The 16,077-nt window shown below is 42.9% G+C and overlaps 1 protein-coding gene across 11 annotated transcripts in view; it reads left to right on the top strand.

The window, feature by feature from the left end:
* LOC308399211 (pleckstrin homology domain-containing family A member 5-like) overlaps window positions 1-16,077 on the top strand; it is a 190,036-nt gene that overhangs the window by 74,459 nt on the left and 99,500 nt on the right. For all 11 annotated transcript variants that reach the window (XM_080886305.1, XM_080886314.1, XM_080886313.1 and 8 more), the window contains exons 4-5: window positions 1,817-1,900; window positions 14,654-14,828. In XM_080886305.1, coding sequence (XP_080742431.1) covers window positions 1,817-1,900; window positions 14,654-14,828 — 259 coding nt within the window. The remainder of the gene's footprint in view (window positions 1-1,816; window positions 1,901-14,653; window positions 14,829-16,077) is intronic.

Below are 16,077 nucleotides of genomic sequence, written 5' to 3'. Positions count from 1 at the left end.
GCACTGTTAGCTCACAGCGTGGTGCAGGTGTGCTTGTCCACACCTGCAGTGACTGTGACTCAGTGGGGTTTACACCAGAGTTGTAAGGCAGCAGGAATATAACGCTGAGGAGCAGATTTGTGGCCCTGTTGGTCTCCCTGTTGTTGTTATTATTGTAGGTTTTTTACCTTACAGTATAAACTGCTTGGAGGCAAGTGTTGCTGTGATTCAGCACTTTATAAACAAAATGAAATTGGATGCATACAGTGAAATGAATGAACCACCGGCTTCATTATTTCTAATAAAATAAGCTGACTTCAGCAGAGACGGTACGTCACAGCACATAGAGATCATCCTGGCTCCGTAGCATTCGTGTTGTACCTCGTCAGTCTCTCGCCGTTAGAGCAGTTCCTTCTTCCTGTGTGGAAACACTGCACCACTAGATGTTTCACCGTCAGTCTGGATCCTGGGTATCGAAGATTCGAGAGGTCCCTCATCCTGTCCACGTAACCCCTCCCACTGGGTGACCTGCGTTGTAGCATCCCAGCAGCGCCCTGTTTCTCTTGCCCACTGATGCCGTCTTGTTCCAGTAGCCTTCTCATCAGTGTGTCCTGTTTCCTCGGCACCTGACGGCTTCGTTTTTGTCTCTCGCTGATGTCTGAGGTAGGCTTGGTTAGCATGTGTGTAGTATTACCACGACGCTCTCCAGCTGCTGCTCCTGCACTGTCGACTGTAGTGCCCACAATCCAAAGTGGCGAGTTCTAACCATGTTAGTAAGATGTCCTCTGTATATGAACTATTTCAAATGACCTGTCAGTTACACACACTGTGCTCATGCTCACTTATCTTCTGTGGTGCTGACCAGACCTGTCAGCTAAGTGATGAAGCTCCACAGCAGGACTCCACGCTGGTAGCTGGCAGTGACACCAAGCTGCAGCTGTAGCAACTCTCTGCAAGTAAACTAAGAGTGTTTTAGATTCTTCACTAACTGAAGGGTCTTACAAAGAACAAAGTTCACTTTAACCTGATGGTGCTTCCAGCAGAAATGAATCTTAAATCAGAATCAGAATACTTTACTGGTCTCCAGGGGAAATGCTACAAAATGTGAGTTTAAGCACTTAAATAAATGGTTCAAATAACTTTGCCATGAAGACACTTTTAATGTCTTAACATCACTCAGAAATTACAACTAAGACGTTAAAGTAACTTATCTTAAATAACTGGTTGTTGCAAGGTCAACATAACTGCAGCAGCGACAGGATGATAATTATCATCTCATTTTGTATTTTCTGATACAGCTCTGATCACTGGTTGTTGTTTACTAGTCATGACAATTTGCATTTGATCAAAGAAGGTAGCATTGTGCAAATGTCCTGTTTATAATGTTGGGCACCTGCAGTCAGCTGAGACTGAAGAAGTCACCTGGTGATGATGATGGTGGAACGGTTCTCCCACTGAGAACGTCCAGATGAACCGAACCAACCTTTGGGATCTACGTACCTGCATGACGGAGCATGCATCGAGACATCATGCTGATGTTTAGCACCACACACTGTTCCAGATGTGTAAATAAGTGTGGTGCTGTTGTTCTGCATGTCAGTGTCTGCAGAGAACTGTTTTCCTTTTCTCCTGATACATCAATAAAACGATGGCTGATAAGTTTGATTTGTGACTGCATGTCTTTAAGTCACATTAGATTTAAAGCCTCTCCTTGCTGTGATGGGTAGGTCAGGGTACCCGTGGACAGGTCACCACTCTCTGAAGGTTTAGATCGAAATCATTTTCTATGAATTCACTCACACTTTGTTTTCCTGTCTTTCCTTTTCTCTCTCTGCAGCCACAATGAGCGAAAGGTGACCTGTAAGCACCCGGTGTCTGGGTTCCCCTCACAAGACAACTGCATCTTTGTGGTTAATGAACAGTAAGTTTCTCTGCACTGTCACATGTACACGCAACATTAAATGCGACTGATTTCTGTGCTGATTTCAAAGGTCAAAGGAAACTGTTAGGAACGGGTGCAGCTGTTATAGATGTGCAGATGTGACCGATTCTCACACTTCTCACACTTCTCAAATGCATGAATCACTGATTTCTCTCCAGTTTCCAGCCCTCTGTGTTTACAAGGTTTGACTGTTGCACGTCACTTAGATCCACATGTCTGATTTCCTTTGCTGTTGCCTGTGTGTGTGCAATTGTTTGTTTTTGCCAGCTTTGCTTCAGAATCATAAAATAGCAACATAGACAGTCGTAATAAAGAAGTGACTTTCTCCTCTCCAAGGAACAAAACTAGAGATTAACAATAAAAAAAATCAGGATAACTGAGCTGAAATTAAATTTAGGGATGGAGCTTTTTTCTCTGTTCTTGTGCAGCTGACACACACACACACACACACACACACACACACACACACACACACACACACACACACACACACACACACACACACACACACACGTTACTTCTAAGTTCACTTTGGCAGGATCTCTCTCGCTCCTTTTCTCACTCTCTTCTTCTTCCTTCCCAATTATCTCCTGAGTCAAGGTAGCAGTTAAGGGTGTGTGTGTGTGTGTGTGTGTGTGTGTGATGTAAAATTATGTTAATTAGGTGCACAGAATGTGTATTTTTAAACCTGCTGAAAACAGCGGAGGTGAGAAAGTAAGAGGGAACGAAAGGTGTTAAACTGCTAATGAGACTTTCACCTTGTTCCGCACTGATGATGATGATGATGATGAAAGTGAAATATTCCTCCTTTTAAGTTCAGTCCAAGTAAGTTTGCTGATGTGACCTGTACAGTTATGACTCCTGGCTTTTGTGGATCTAATGTTCCTTTGGTGCACTTTGCCAAACACTCTGTGCTGCCACAGCCATAAAAGGTTGGATGCTTAGTTTGGCTCTCGGGTCGAGATGAGCTCCTTGACAACAGCAAAGTTCATCATGAATAATTCTAATCAAATATAATCAAGCATAAATCAGTCAGTGTGATGAATGAGAAAATGTAACCTCTGTAATGGAAGTTTTTTGGAAGTGCAGTTTAATTGATTGCTGAGACACACAAAGTACAGGATGTGTAAAGAGTAGGAATGTGTGCATGTGTCACACATGTATGTGTGAGTGTGCATGTGTCACACATGTATGTGTGAGTGTATAGAGGTGGAGGAGCAAGTTCACCAAGAATAAAAGCTGAGGCAGCAATTTTCCTCTCCAAGTCATTCCCAGGCTGTGCAGCACACAGTGAAGTGAGACAGCGTTCCTCCAACACCGCCGTGCTACGTACAACAATCAACACATGAAGTGCAGTTGTGCAAAGTGACCAGACACAACAGCGCAACAGAAAAGTGCAACTTCTTAATCAACCAAAGACCCAGACAGACTTTTAATTCATTTGAAAGCCTGATGCTCAGCCTCGTCCACCCCAGCTGTAAAACTCAGAAACCAGTCTTGTTCTCATCTATGGTCCACCTGGGCCTTACACAGAGTTTCTCTCTGATTTCTCAGACTTTTTATCTGATTCTCAGCTCATATAAAATAATTATTGTGGGTGATTTTAACATCCATGTAGATGCTAAGAATGACAGCCCCAACATGGCATTTAATCTGTTATTAGACTCAATCGGCTTCTGTCAAAATGTAAAAGAACCCACCCACCACTTTAATCACACTCTAGATCTTGTTTTAACATATGGCATAGAAACTGAACATTTAACAGTGTTTCCTGAAAACCCTCTGCTGTCTGATCATTTCCTGATAACATTTACATTTACAATAATTGATTACACAGCAGTGGAGAGTAGACTTTATCACAGTAGATGTCTTTCTGAAAGCGCTGTAACTAAGTTTAAGAATATAATCCACCCACTGTTATCATCTTCAATGCCCTGTACCAACACAGAGCAGAGCAGCTATCTGAACGCTGCTCTAACAGAGGTCGATCATCTTGTTAATAATTTCACCTCCTCACTACGTACGACTCTGGATACTGTAGCTCCTGTGAAAACTAAGGTCTCTAATCAGAAGTACCTGACTCCGTGGTATAATTCTCAAACACGTAGCCTAAAGCAGATGACTCGTAATCTGGAGAGGAAATGGCGTGTCACAAATTTAGAGGGTCATCATTTAGCCTGGAGAAATAGTTTGCTGCTTTATAAGAAAGCCCTCCGCAAAGCCAGAACATCTTACTATTCATCACTGATTGAAGACAATAAGAACAACCCCAGGTTTCTCTTCAGCTCTGTAGCCAGGCTGACAAACACTTTGTTTCTTTAATATTTCCAAATGATTTCCTGGTTTCAGTTTGGTGTTCAGTGTCTTCTCTTTTTAATCTCCCTCCTTAAAAACTGTTTGCAAGCACATGTCCCCATCATGACTCTTCTTTCCATCAGCAGAGCCCAGGACCACAATACAGGAAGTCTAGGCCAGCTCTCTCTTTAAAAACTCTGATCCTGTGAGTATGACCCAGAAGGCAATGCAGAGTTCAGATGGAGCCTACATGAGTGAGGGAGTCTCCCACTTCTGTTCCCACTTCACCTTTGCAGGCCCAGCCTCTATAAGCCACATTCATGACAGCCCTCTAGACTGGTGCACTTGTTGTACCAGGGTTAATTTTAGGGGCCTCAGGGCTCTGTTAAATTTAAAGGGTTGAACTATAAGAGCTATTTACTCTAAAATGGGTTAATACTCAAATGATAATAACAGTCACAAAATAACTAATTAACCTACTCTAACGCTGACTTCGATCTCATCTCGGGGAGGAGAGAGGTTGGAGTAGAGACTGAGCACGCCCTGGCCACCGTCACCTTCATCTCTGTGTCCCGTGCTGAGGAAAATAATCTAACAAGAAGGCAGGATTCCCTGAAAATTCGATCCTTCGGGAATACAGCAGGACTATAAATCTGCTCACAGTTGGGAAAAGCTGCAAGAAGCTGGAAACATGTAGATCCGTTCCAAACGATTCTCATGTTTCCTAATTTTTCTGATCTCGTAATCTAGGGCGTGTTGGGTGCCCCGAGCGTAATATATTGACGATTTGTCATCTAGCATGAAATGTTACGCTTTGGGAGTGAGAACGTGTTGACCAATAATGTCTCTGCCAAGTGCTTAGGCTCCACCCGCCTCTTCTCTCACTGTCTAGACATCCAATAACGTTCCTTAAGTAAAGTCATGTGATGTGCAGCCACACCCTGTCATTCTTTTCCCCACATACTTGATTTTAAAACGGAGTTTAAACTTTGCCATCCCTATGAAAGGTCAAAGTTGAATCACGTCTCCAGACACAAAATCGAGACATCTATGATGTTAGAGGAGCATGAGCTCAGACTCGGTGCCATGTCCCCCAGCTCGTCCCGCGTTGCTGCAGGGGGTCTTAGCATAGTCCCAGGGTGGTGGCATTTCCCTGACCTTGTCCTCCATCCCTGGTCTTCAATGCTGCTGCATGTCCGCTCCATCTCCTTGGAAACAGGAATCCGTGGCCCAGTAATACACATGGTCTATCCGTCTCCTGCATGCTGTGGTTTCAGGTGCAGTCAGGGTACCTGCAGCAGTTAAAGTCCAGATCACCCTGGCATTCAACCACAACTCAGAGAAAGCAGCTCCTGGCTCTGTCATCCCTCCAACAAAAGATGCTCCAAAGTGATATATGTAGCAGTCAGGGCAGCTGGTAGCGAGAGCCTTCATACCACACGGTGTACAGCGCGCCTCCAAGGGAAGCATGGTCATCAGGGTCGATCTGGTCTGAGTCCCGTTCTCTCTTTCTGTCTCCCCTTTTTTAATTCTCTGTTACGAAGGTCACTTCCTCTGCCCCGCCTCCATCTGTGCCCCTTATCAGAGAGGCTGCTCCTCCCTTTTTTTCATTACTGATGCTAATCTATGGCAACATAATCATTCTCATTTGGATGTACCACACACCTCTGCAGCTCTTGCTTTTATCGGTGCTTCAAGTTTTCGCCCGTCCTGTCACGTTCAGCTCACATCTTTCTCTGATGTTTTGCTAATAGTTTCACATTTTCATCATCCTAACGAGTTTAGATGAGTTTTTAAGCTCTGACCGTGTTTGACACATTTGTCTTTTTAGTTCCTCTGTCTGTCCGCAACTATTCACTTGTTTCATTGTACAAACGATATAAAAGGCATGATGAGAATCTGAAAGAATCAGGGTGTGTGGGGCTAACAGGAGGCTCTGAATGATTGTGGGACTGATCAAAGTCAAATCTGATGTTCTGGAGAACAAACATCTTTTATTTGTTGGTTTATTTGACTATAACTATTAAATATTGCATAATTGGGTTTCATTGTTGAGTTACCGCTTTGATTTAATGTGATTCTGTCTCCCTTCCTGTTCTGTTTGTAGTGTGAATTGTGGAAAGTTTGTCCACCCTGAGAAACCTGTAGAGGCTGTCACCAGGTAATGAGCCCTCATGTCAGTGGACGAGCTGCTTTGGCTTCAGCTTCTCTTTCAGCCTTGTTGCTTTAAAACCTTTTGCTGCTACTTCAGAGCACATGTTAAACGCTCAATAACAGCTTAGGCTATGCTCAGCAGGTTCCTGTTGTACAGTGAACTATGCGTGTAAATCACCAGCAAATCATTTTATTTCACAGGAGCAAAATTCAGTAGTTAATGTATCATTTTTTGTTGTAATAAACTGAATTTGGATTTTATGAATTGTAGCTTTCTTTACTTTGATGCTAGCTTATATTTGTTAGTGTTAACATTAACGCTAACACTAGCTGACTGACTACACCAGAGGACAGCCAAGCTTTAGGAACTAAATACGTCCTAAGCTCTTAACATGATGGATTCTTTGTTAGTGAAGCACGATTGTTTGGGGTAACCTTCTTCATGGGTTATTTCGTGGTTTGTGTGATGGACCGAGGTGAAAAGCAGGAGGAGTCCCATAAATATTAAAAGAGGGTTTTATTTAACCCAAAGAGTGATATTTACAAAAAGGATAAATGTCGAGCACTGAGGACTGAACTCAGGCAAACAAAATGTGGACTCGACAAACCAACAAGGGCTTATATAATGGCTGATCAGACCACTATGACTCAACACAGTCACAACCAGTACAATCCAGTTTGTTAGTCAACTAAACACCAAAGAAGAAAATCAAAAAACACTAGACTCTGAATTCAAATACTGAGTTAAATACAAAAGCTCGTTTAAATAAAGAAAATGCCCCCCCGCAGGAAGTGGTGGAGCCCTTTATGTATTGAAGTGCTCTAAGCCTGTGGTCTGGCAGCTCCCAGGGATCATGGCAGGTAAAAGAAACGAGGGTTAGTCCCAATCACAAACCAGTTGCCCCGTGGCTCCGGCTGCTACGAGCAGCTCCTCCTGCGTAACTATCTTATGTTGCATCCTTTATTGCAATCTGCACATCAGAAATCTTGTAATAAGTATTTGTAGGTTATGTATCTCTTTTTGCAAGCTGAGACTTATTTGCATCTCAGTGTCCTGCAGACCTTTCATTGGTCAAAGCTTTGTAACTTTGTGAGAAATAAGCATTAACACATTTATAAGTATCTCATTTCATAATCTGTATACATTTAAATACACTGTTCATCATTTACTTTGACTTTTTAAATGATAAACAGGTCCTAATAACTTTTACTTGATGGAATACTTTTAGAAATTGTTAAAACTTACATAAAATATAAAAAAAAAAAAAGATTTTGATATAATATATAGATAATATTTATATTATATAAATACATTTAAAAATTATAATGACAGACTAACAATTTTGTCATTAAACATGTTATATGTGGGCTTATAATCAAGACTAAAGCATTTATATTCATGTTTGTAAATGATGTACTATGGAGGACTAACACTGACTAATGCCTTACTAATGCTTAATACTGTGTAGTTATTATAAGTCACTTTCATCTGTGTACAGTGTGCACATCCTTCAAAGTGTGCCACAGTCTGCCTTCTGTGCTGGATAATTGGCTGTAGTTCTGACCAACTGTCAGACATTCGTACCTTCGTCCTAACAAAGAAACAGCATAAAGTTTTGGATTTACAAGGAAAAAAGATTTAAAAAAGACACAAAAGATAAGGATTTGTCAAACGTGTGCCCATAAGAGCCTTTAAAAAATTCTTCATACAAACAAATTGCCGGGCAAAATGGAGCAGGACAGGTCGCGTTGAAACCAGAGTCAGCAGGTTGTCAAAGCAGCCAATGAGAAAGCACAAAGCTCTGCGACCTTGTTAATCTTCCCAATAACACAGCAGTTAATCGTTCTTCTTTGGTCTTTAAATTTAGGGCAATCTAACTGGTTAAAGTCAACTATGCTGACACAAAAAGTAATGTCTTTACATTTATGTTGACTGGCTCTTTGCACTGCTCTCAGAAAGAGTAACCCACACCGATGCATGTCCATCACCTGGCTTTGTTTTTCTCTCCAGCTTCTTTAAATCCCCTGAGAAATCGTTTTCTCCTGTTTCTGCCTCATGCAGATATTAACCTTGTGCTAACACACACGATTCATATTTGTTATGATTTGTGTCTCCTACAGCTGAGAAAGTTAAAGTTGAAATAATGCTGTATAATACACTGAACAAAAATATAAACGCAACACCTTTGTTACTGCTCCCATTCCCCATGGGATGGACGTAGAGACCTAAAATTCATTCCAGATACACAATATAACCATCCCTCCCAAACAGTGGTCACAAATCAGTCCAAATGTGTGGTAGTGGGCACATCTGCTATATTGAGATAATCCATCCCACCTCACAGGTGTGCCACATCAGGATGCTGATCTGACATCATGAGTAGTGCACAGGTGTACCTCAGACTGCCCACAACAAAAGGCCACCCTGGAATGTGCAGTTTTTTGCGCTATTGGGGGTCTGGGGACCCAGAACCGGTCAGTATCTGGTGTGACCACCATTTGCCTCATGCAGTGCAACACATCGTCGCATGGAGTCTATCAGATTGTCAATTGTGGCCTGTGGAATGTTGGTCCACTCCACTTCAATGGCTGTGCGAGGTTGTTGGATATTCGTGGGAACTGGTACACGCTGTCGTATACGCCGGTCAAGCACATCCCGAACATGCTCAATGGGTGACATGTCCGGTGAGTATGCTGGCCATGCAAGAACTGGGACATTCTCAGCTGCCATCTGCCCTGAACAATGTGAACCATGATTCATCCGTGAAGCGCACACCTCTCCAACGTGCCAGACGCCATCGAATGTGAGCATTTGCCCACACAAGTCTGTTACGGCGACGAGCTGGAGTCAGGTCAAGACCCCGATGAGGACGACGGGCATGCAGTTGAGCGTCCCTGAGACGGTTTCTGACAGTTTGTGCAGAAATTGTTTGGTTGTGCAAACCAATTGTTCCAGCAGCTGTCTGGGTGGCTGGTCTCAGACGATCTTGGAGGTGAACCTGCTGGATGTGGAGGTCCTGGGCTGGTGTGGTTACACGAGGTCTGCGGTTGTGAGGCCGGTTGGATGTGCTGCCATATTCTCTGAAACGCCTGTGGAGACGGCTTATGGTTGAGAAATGAACATTCAATGCACGGGCGACAGATCTGGTTGACATTCCTGCTGTCAGCATGCCAATTGCATGCGTCCTCATTGCTTGTGGCATCTGTGGCATTTTGCTGTGAGACAAAACTGCACATTCCAGGGTGGCCTTTTGTTGTGGGCAGTCTGAGGTACACCTGTGCACTACTCATGATGTCAGATCAGCATCCTGATGTGGCACACCTGTGAGGTGGGATGGATTATCTCAATATAGCAGATGTGCCCACTACCACACATTTGGACTGATTTGTGACCACTGTTTGGGAGGGATGGTTATATTGTGTATCTGGAATGAATTTTAGGTCTCTACGTCCATCCCATGGGGAATGGGAGCAGTAACAAAGGTGTTGCGTTTATATTTTTGTTGAGTATATTTAATACATTGTAAAACTCTTACTTGCTTTCAGTGATTGTGTGGATTGTGAGTCTGTGGAAACGCACACGCTCTTGTTGCTGAAGTTGAGGAAACTCAGTTTGTGATATAGTGAACCTGTTACCTGCCTGTTATACGTGGTGCAGTTTTCTACTGAAATAGTGCATTTAGTACATTATGTCTGTTTTTTGTTTGTTTGGTAACTACCATGTTATAAAAGGATAGAAGAGCTTCAGATTAAGGAGCTTCATCCTCCTGAAAATTCTTGCAAATTCATCCTGTGTTGGCTCGTCCACGTATCACGTCTTTGCCTAAACCTCTGAGTGCTAGTCAGGTTTGGAGTATTATAACCTGCCCCCAGATGAGCTTCTTGTGAGCTTCCACCAAGCAGTTTAATATTATACTCAAGCAGTAATGTCACAGCCCTGCCTTTGGTACAAAAAGAGTTCTTGACTATCTGTGTAAATTTGGTCGAGCAGGTTGTCTTCAGCTGTGCACGGATGGGTTGATTGTATGTGTCGACTGCTGAGACACCTCGTAGTTGGAAGCCTGGGAAACTTTTTAATGGTTTCATAATGACTTTGCTTGGCTGACACATGCACCCTGTAGGGTTTCATTACTGTTGCTTCTGTTTTAAGTTCTGTTCAGGTTTGAACTGTTGCCTTGATCATATCAATTCAATTCCATCGTTATGAGAAGAGGCCATAACAGACTTAATTGCATTGTTTTTTCTTTTTCCAACACAAATGCATTAGTAATTGATTCCAGATACCTAATTTGCTGGGTCTTTTTATTAAAAGTTAAGCCATTGCTTATAAATCTCAACATATCAACAAAGTATTGCAGTGGCATGCTTCGAGCACAGGCCGTGATCCCTCACTGAGCTGATGAACACTATTTGGGCACATTGAGACTTTTTCTGGTACTCATTTCAGCAACAGTTTATAGATGAGAAATCACATTCTAATGATAATTACAATAATTTGCTATACATCATAATATTATGCTGTGTAAAAGAAATTTATAATGTATGTAAATGTAAATATAGTATTTGCCAAAAAGCAAGAAAAATGTTTTCACTGGTTCTCCTTAAATTATCTTTTAGGCAAATCAAAACACTGATATGATTTTGAAACATCACAACAGTCTAGTGATAAGTTATTCAGCTGTGTCGCAGTGCAAAAAATAACTCCTGATGCTGATTATGAGCCACAAACCAAAGTAGCTATCATGTGTGGATAATTATCTGACTCAGGTCAGACTTTGAACACTCATCACACAGCTGACTGCAGGTTTACATACATTTTCGTAATGACTGAAATGGCAGCACTGATTAACAATGGGCTGTGAGGTCACTTTTATGATCAGTAATTTGCAAACTGTCATGACGATTGATAAATGACCACGAGTACCATTCACAGTTGGGGAATGGCTGAAGTCACAGTCTAAGAAGGCTAACCTGCCACGTTTCATATCCTCCCTGGTGAATTTGATGTGTCGGTCCACCGAGTTAATGAAATGTGGTACGTCCTGAGATTTGATTTTCACCCAGGTGTCATCCACATTCCTGAACCAATGGCTTGGTGGTGTTCCAGGGTGTTTAGCAAAGCCCTCTTTTCCACTTCTTCCATGTACAAATTGGCCACGAAACTGAAACTGAAACTGGGGAGCCCATGGCACACCCATGTTTCTGTCTGTAGAACTGACCCTTGTATGTGAAGTAGGTGGAATGAGACACAGTTCAAACACACTTGGTTGATGCTGAGAGCGGTCCTGCTGCTGAGGTTGTGGTCATCCTGTAATCTGTTGTGTTCTGGATGTGGTGTTCAGAGCTGCCCACCAGCGGGTTGAGGATCGAAGCCAGAAACTTGGAGATGTTACAGGTGACCGAGTTGATCATGCAGACGATCGGTCTTAAAGGTGCACCCTGTTTATGTATTTTCGGTAAACCATACAGACTTGGTGTAGACTCTCCTGGGTACAGCCTGTGGTATGAGGTCCGGTTAACAGCCTTGTCCTGTTCTAACTGCTTCAGACAGTCTATCACCCACTTCCTGTAACCACTTCCTGGGTCTCGTTTCAGGGGCTCAGAAGTATTCTCGTGATAGTATTTCTGGTTAAAACTGTGCACCTGCCCTCGTCTGCTGGAAGGAGGATGATGTTGTTGTCATTACTCCAAGCTGATGTTGGATGCTGGGGGCTTTGCATTGCTGAGACAGGCTGAAACTTCCGTCTGTAGCTGCTCTGCTTCCACATCTGCAATGTTGTTGTTTCGAATTGCTGTTTCTGTGGCTGTGATCGGTTACACTTGCGGGATTTGTCTCGGCGTCACTGCAAAGCTCAACCCTTTTGCAGGGATGTTTTTCTCTGCTTGAGTGAGTACACAACATTTTCACCCACATGTCCACATCCTCACCATCTTACAGTGCTCTGAATTCAGTCATTTCCAAAATCTCTGAGAATGGGACTCGTGGCCATTAATCAACAGTCATGACAATTTGCATATTAATGATCATAAACTGAGCTCCCAGCCCAGTGTTCCTTCAGTGCTGCTGGTTTCAGTCATTGTGCAAATGTCCTGTTTATAAGGTTGGAAACCTGCAGTCAGCTGAGACTGAAGACGTCACCTGATGATGAGGAAACGTTTCTCCCCTTCCTTACCTGGATGATTGAGCATGCATCAAGACAAAAGTACAGTACTTGCATGGTAAATGATACAGACTGTAACTGATGAGCAGTATTTCCATTAAGAATAGATAGATAAGGTGATATAAACAGTTAAAAAGATGAGTTAGACTTGTATGAGACAGTAAATGTTGCTTTCAGGAGAGATAAAGATGGCAAAGGATGTGTTGTGTGTTGAGGGATAGAGCTTAAACCCCTAAAGTTATGTCTTCAGAGACTTAAGCATTATTTAAGGGTCTGGCAGTGTTCTAGCACTACTCACTGAGCAGGACCCAGTAGAAACTGTGTGGTGTGTGGCATCAACAGTAGAAATCCACAGAACACAGATCTGCAAGAATACCAACTGGAATCACGGAGACTTCCTTTGTTCTTATGTGTGAAAACAGAGTTTAGTTGATGTGCTTTGCTTAGAGCGATCGTGGCTCAAGAGTTGGGTGTTCGTCTTGTAATCAGAAGGTTGCCGGTTCGAGCCCCGGCTCGGACAGTCTCAGTCGTTGTGTCCTTGGACAAGACACTTCACCTACCGCCTACTGGTGTTGGCCAGAAGGGCTGATGGCGCGATATGGCAGCCTCGCTTCTGTCAGTCTGCCCCAGGGCAGCTGTGGCTACACCTGTAGCTGCCTCCACCAGTGTGTGAATGTGAGAGTGAATGAATAGTGGCATTGTAAAGCGCTTTGAGAGTCTCGAAAAGCGCTATATAAATGCAATCCATTATTATTATTATTATGCTCTGTTGACCTTGGCACTCGGAGACCTTGAGCTTTCTTTTCCTCTCAGTAACTCTCTCCACCGTTCTGCAGCAAAAAACTTTGAGCTGGTTCAATTTGACAGGCTAAGTTGGCCGTTTAAATTGGGTGGATGTGGAGGCAAATAACAGAGGTGAGTTGAACACACCCACGCACACACTCCAGTCTTCTTTATCTCTGCTTCCATCACCCTCGTTTTCCCTCTCCTCTTGTGTTCGTTCAAGCCACTCGTCCTCTCCTTCGTTCTCCTCCTCTGTTTAATTGTGCCAACAAAGTAAGCGTGTTATTAAGAGAGTGAAGATGGGATCTGCTCGGTGAAATGTGCTGTTAGTTGATTGGCTGGCTTCAACCTGTGGAGACTGATTGTTTCTGACGGGCAACGTTTGTGTCATCTTAAGCTCTCATCAACTTGAAAAGACCACTTGCACCTAAGAATCTATTAAACTAACAACAATTAACTAACTAACAATTCCTTCTAGTATTCTAAGTACTTCACACTTCATTTGAATAAAACTTAACTGTCTGTAATCGGCAGGAAACGTGATTTCTAGCTGGGAAAGGTCATCAACCATTCTTATGTGGCTTAGATTTTTATAGTGTTGGGGATAAGGAGTTGTGTCAGTGTGAATCACTGATTTCTATATTTGTCTGTCCTTTTTCACTACTATCCTCTGTTGCATGTCACTTAACTCTACATTTCTTATTCCTTTCCCTTTGCCTCCTCTCTCTGTGTGTCTGCTGTTTTGTGTAGTTTGTTTTCGGCAGCTATGCTTCACAAGCACAAAAATACCTTTGAATGTTTTGTCTCCTTCTCCTCTACCTGCCAAAAACTAGCTATGTATCAGAAATGGGACATCGACAGTTGTGATAAAGAAGATACTTTCTCCACTCCAAGGAACAAAACTAGAGATTAACAATAAAAAGTCAGGATAACTGGGCTGAAATGAAATTTAGGAATGGAGCAAACTTGTTAAAATAGCTGCTTCTGCAATAACTTGGCCTACTTTAAGCAGGTTTGCATGTCTAAAATCTGGCTTAATACCTCTTCTGGGACCTCTCCTGTACCCAGATGTGGTAGGAGACCTTGTCAGCAGATACTTTGTAACCAGGCCGGCATGCTGGTAGAGCATAGTTCAAAGGCTCAGTACCTGCAACAGTGGTCACAGGGGTTTCATAGCGCCTTGAGACGACTGTTGTCATTTGGCGCTGTACAAATAAAATTGAATTGAAAATATAGTAAGTGTAGGTAGGGGTCACGACACTCCCTCTATTGTACATTCTTCTAAAGTGAAATGTCTGAATCCCTCGTCTGTGTCTCTCTGTGTTTCGCCTTGTGGCAGATCGGCTCCCAAGTCTTCGTCGGAACAGGGAAGCAGCAGTGACAAGAAGGAGCGTCCTATGAGTACCATGAGTGAAGCATCAAACTACACAGGTGGCTCCGATTACAGCACCTTCACTGGCAGCCCAGCCACCACAGTCACTACTGCCATTACCACTTCCACCTCATCTACACGGGTTAGTCTTTACCTAAACCTCATAACAAGAGTGAGCCACACTGACTCTCATCAGCAGAGGCAGAAATGCTCTTTGTGCTGTAAATTCAATCAGTTATTTCAGTGGAGGTCACCTGTGCTGTCGATGAAGAAAAGAAAATAGGCAGAAACTTTTAGCTGTAACTCGTCTTTTTTCTGCTTTTTTGATGCAGTAAGTGACTTTATCTCCACTCTGAGTCATTTCCTGTATTCTGTAATGAGTTAGAGTAACAGAAAGAATAATGTGTGAAAGTCTAAATAAAAATGCCTCATTCCTTTGATTTTAACGACATTTTAATTCATAAACACAAAGAAGAAGACGACAAGTGGTGCACTGGGACACATTGTGTCCACCATGTTGAAACCACGATGTAGAGAAGTTAGACTACAAAAGGCACGTCTTACATGTTCCAACCCTAAGCCATCAGCATATGTCTTTGTAAGTGTATTTAAATTACTCACACAATTTACCTCGAATTGCACAAACCCTAACATCGAAAAAATGTCTTATTTTGCAGTTGTGATAGTTTCTACTAGGAGTGTTTCTTTTTAGGAGATGTTATCAGAACAAGTACATAACTGACACTTTGAGTCCTTAAACTCCTGGGGGAGCAGGCAGCTGACAGTATTACCAGAAGTAATAAATTCACTGTTCGAACTGCCAATAGCAGCCTCCACTGGTTGACCAGGCTAAGGGAGCCAAAGGACCGGCTTGCCCAAAACCACCAAAAACGGATGCCCTCTCCAGGAGATCCAGTTGTCCTTCATGTTCCTATATGGTTGCAGGTCCCAACTTCTGCAGCCTAGAAGTGGAAGTGGACCATCCCATCATAACCCCTCCATTTGAGTTCGATTTTATTTGAATGGCAAGTAGAGGGAGGTATGTTGAATGGGGGCAGAGGGCTCTGACAGTACCCATGGCTGACTAATGCCAGGACTGACGTGTTCCCCGTAGGGGATGGTGGTAAATAGAAAATGGACTGGTTCTTATATAACACTTCTACTCTGAGCATTCAAAGCACAACTTACACAAGTTGCCTCATTGTTACACATTTGCACAAACACTTCTTTATGTTCTTTGTATTTAGTGCAGTCTATCTGACATTCACACACATTCAGCAACTTGTGGTTAATTTCTTGCCCAAGGATGTTTCGCATGCAGACTGGAGGAGACAGGGATCGATTGGTAGGTTGGCTAATAGGTCTACCTCCTGAGCTACAGCCATGTTGGT

Source organism: Rhamphochromis sp. 'chilingali' (assembly GCF_963969265.1).
Source record: "Rhamphochromis sp. 'chilingali' genome assembly, chromosome: 7".
In the NCBI taxonomy this organism is placed as follows: Eukaryota; Metazoa; Chordata; class Actinopteri; order Cichliformes; family Cichlidae; genus Rhamphochromis; species Rhamphochromis sp. 'chilingali'.
The sequence above is the reverse complement of the archived record's forward strand: the minus strand, read 5'-3'. Positions and strand labels throughout refer to the sequence as shown.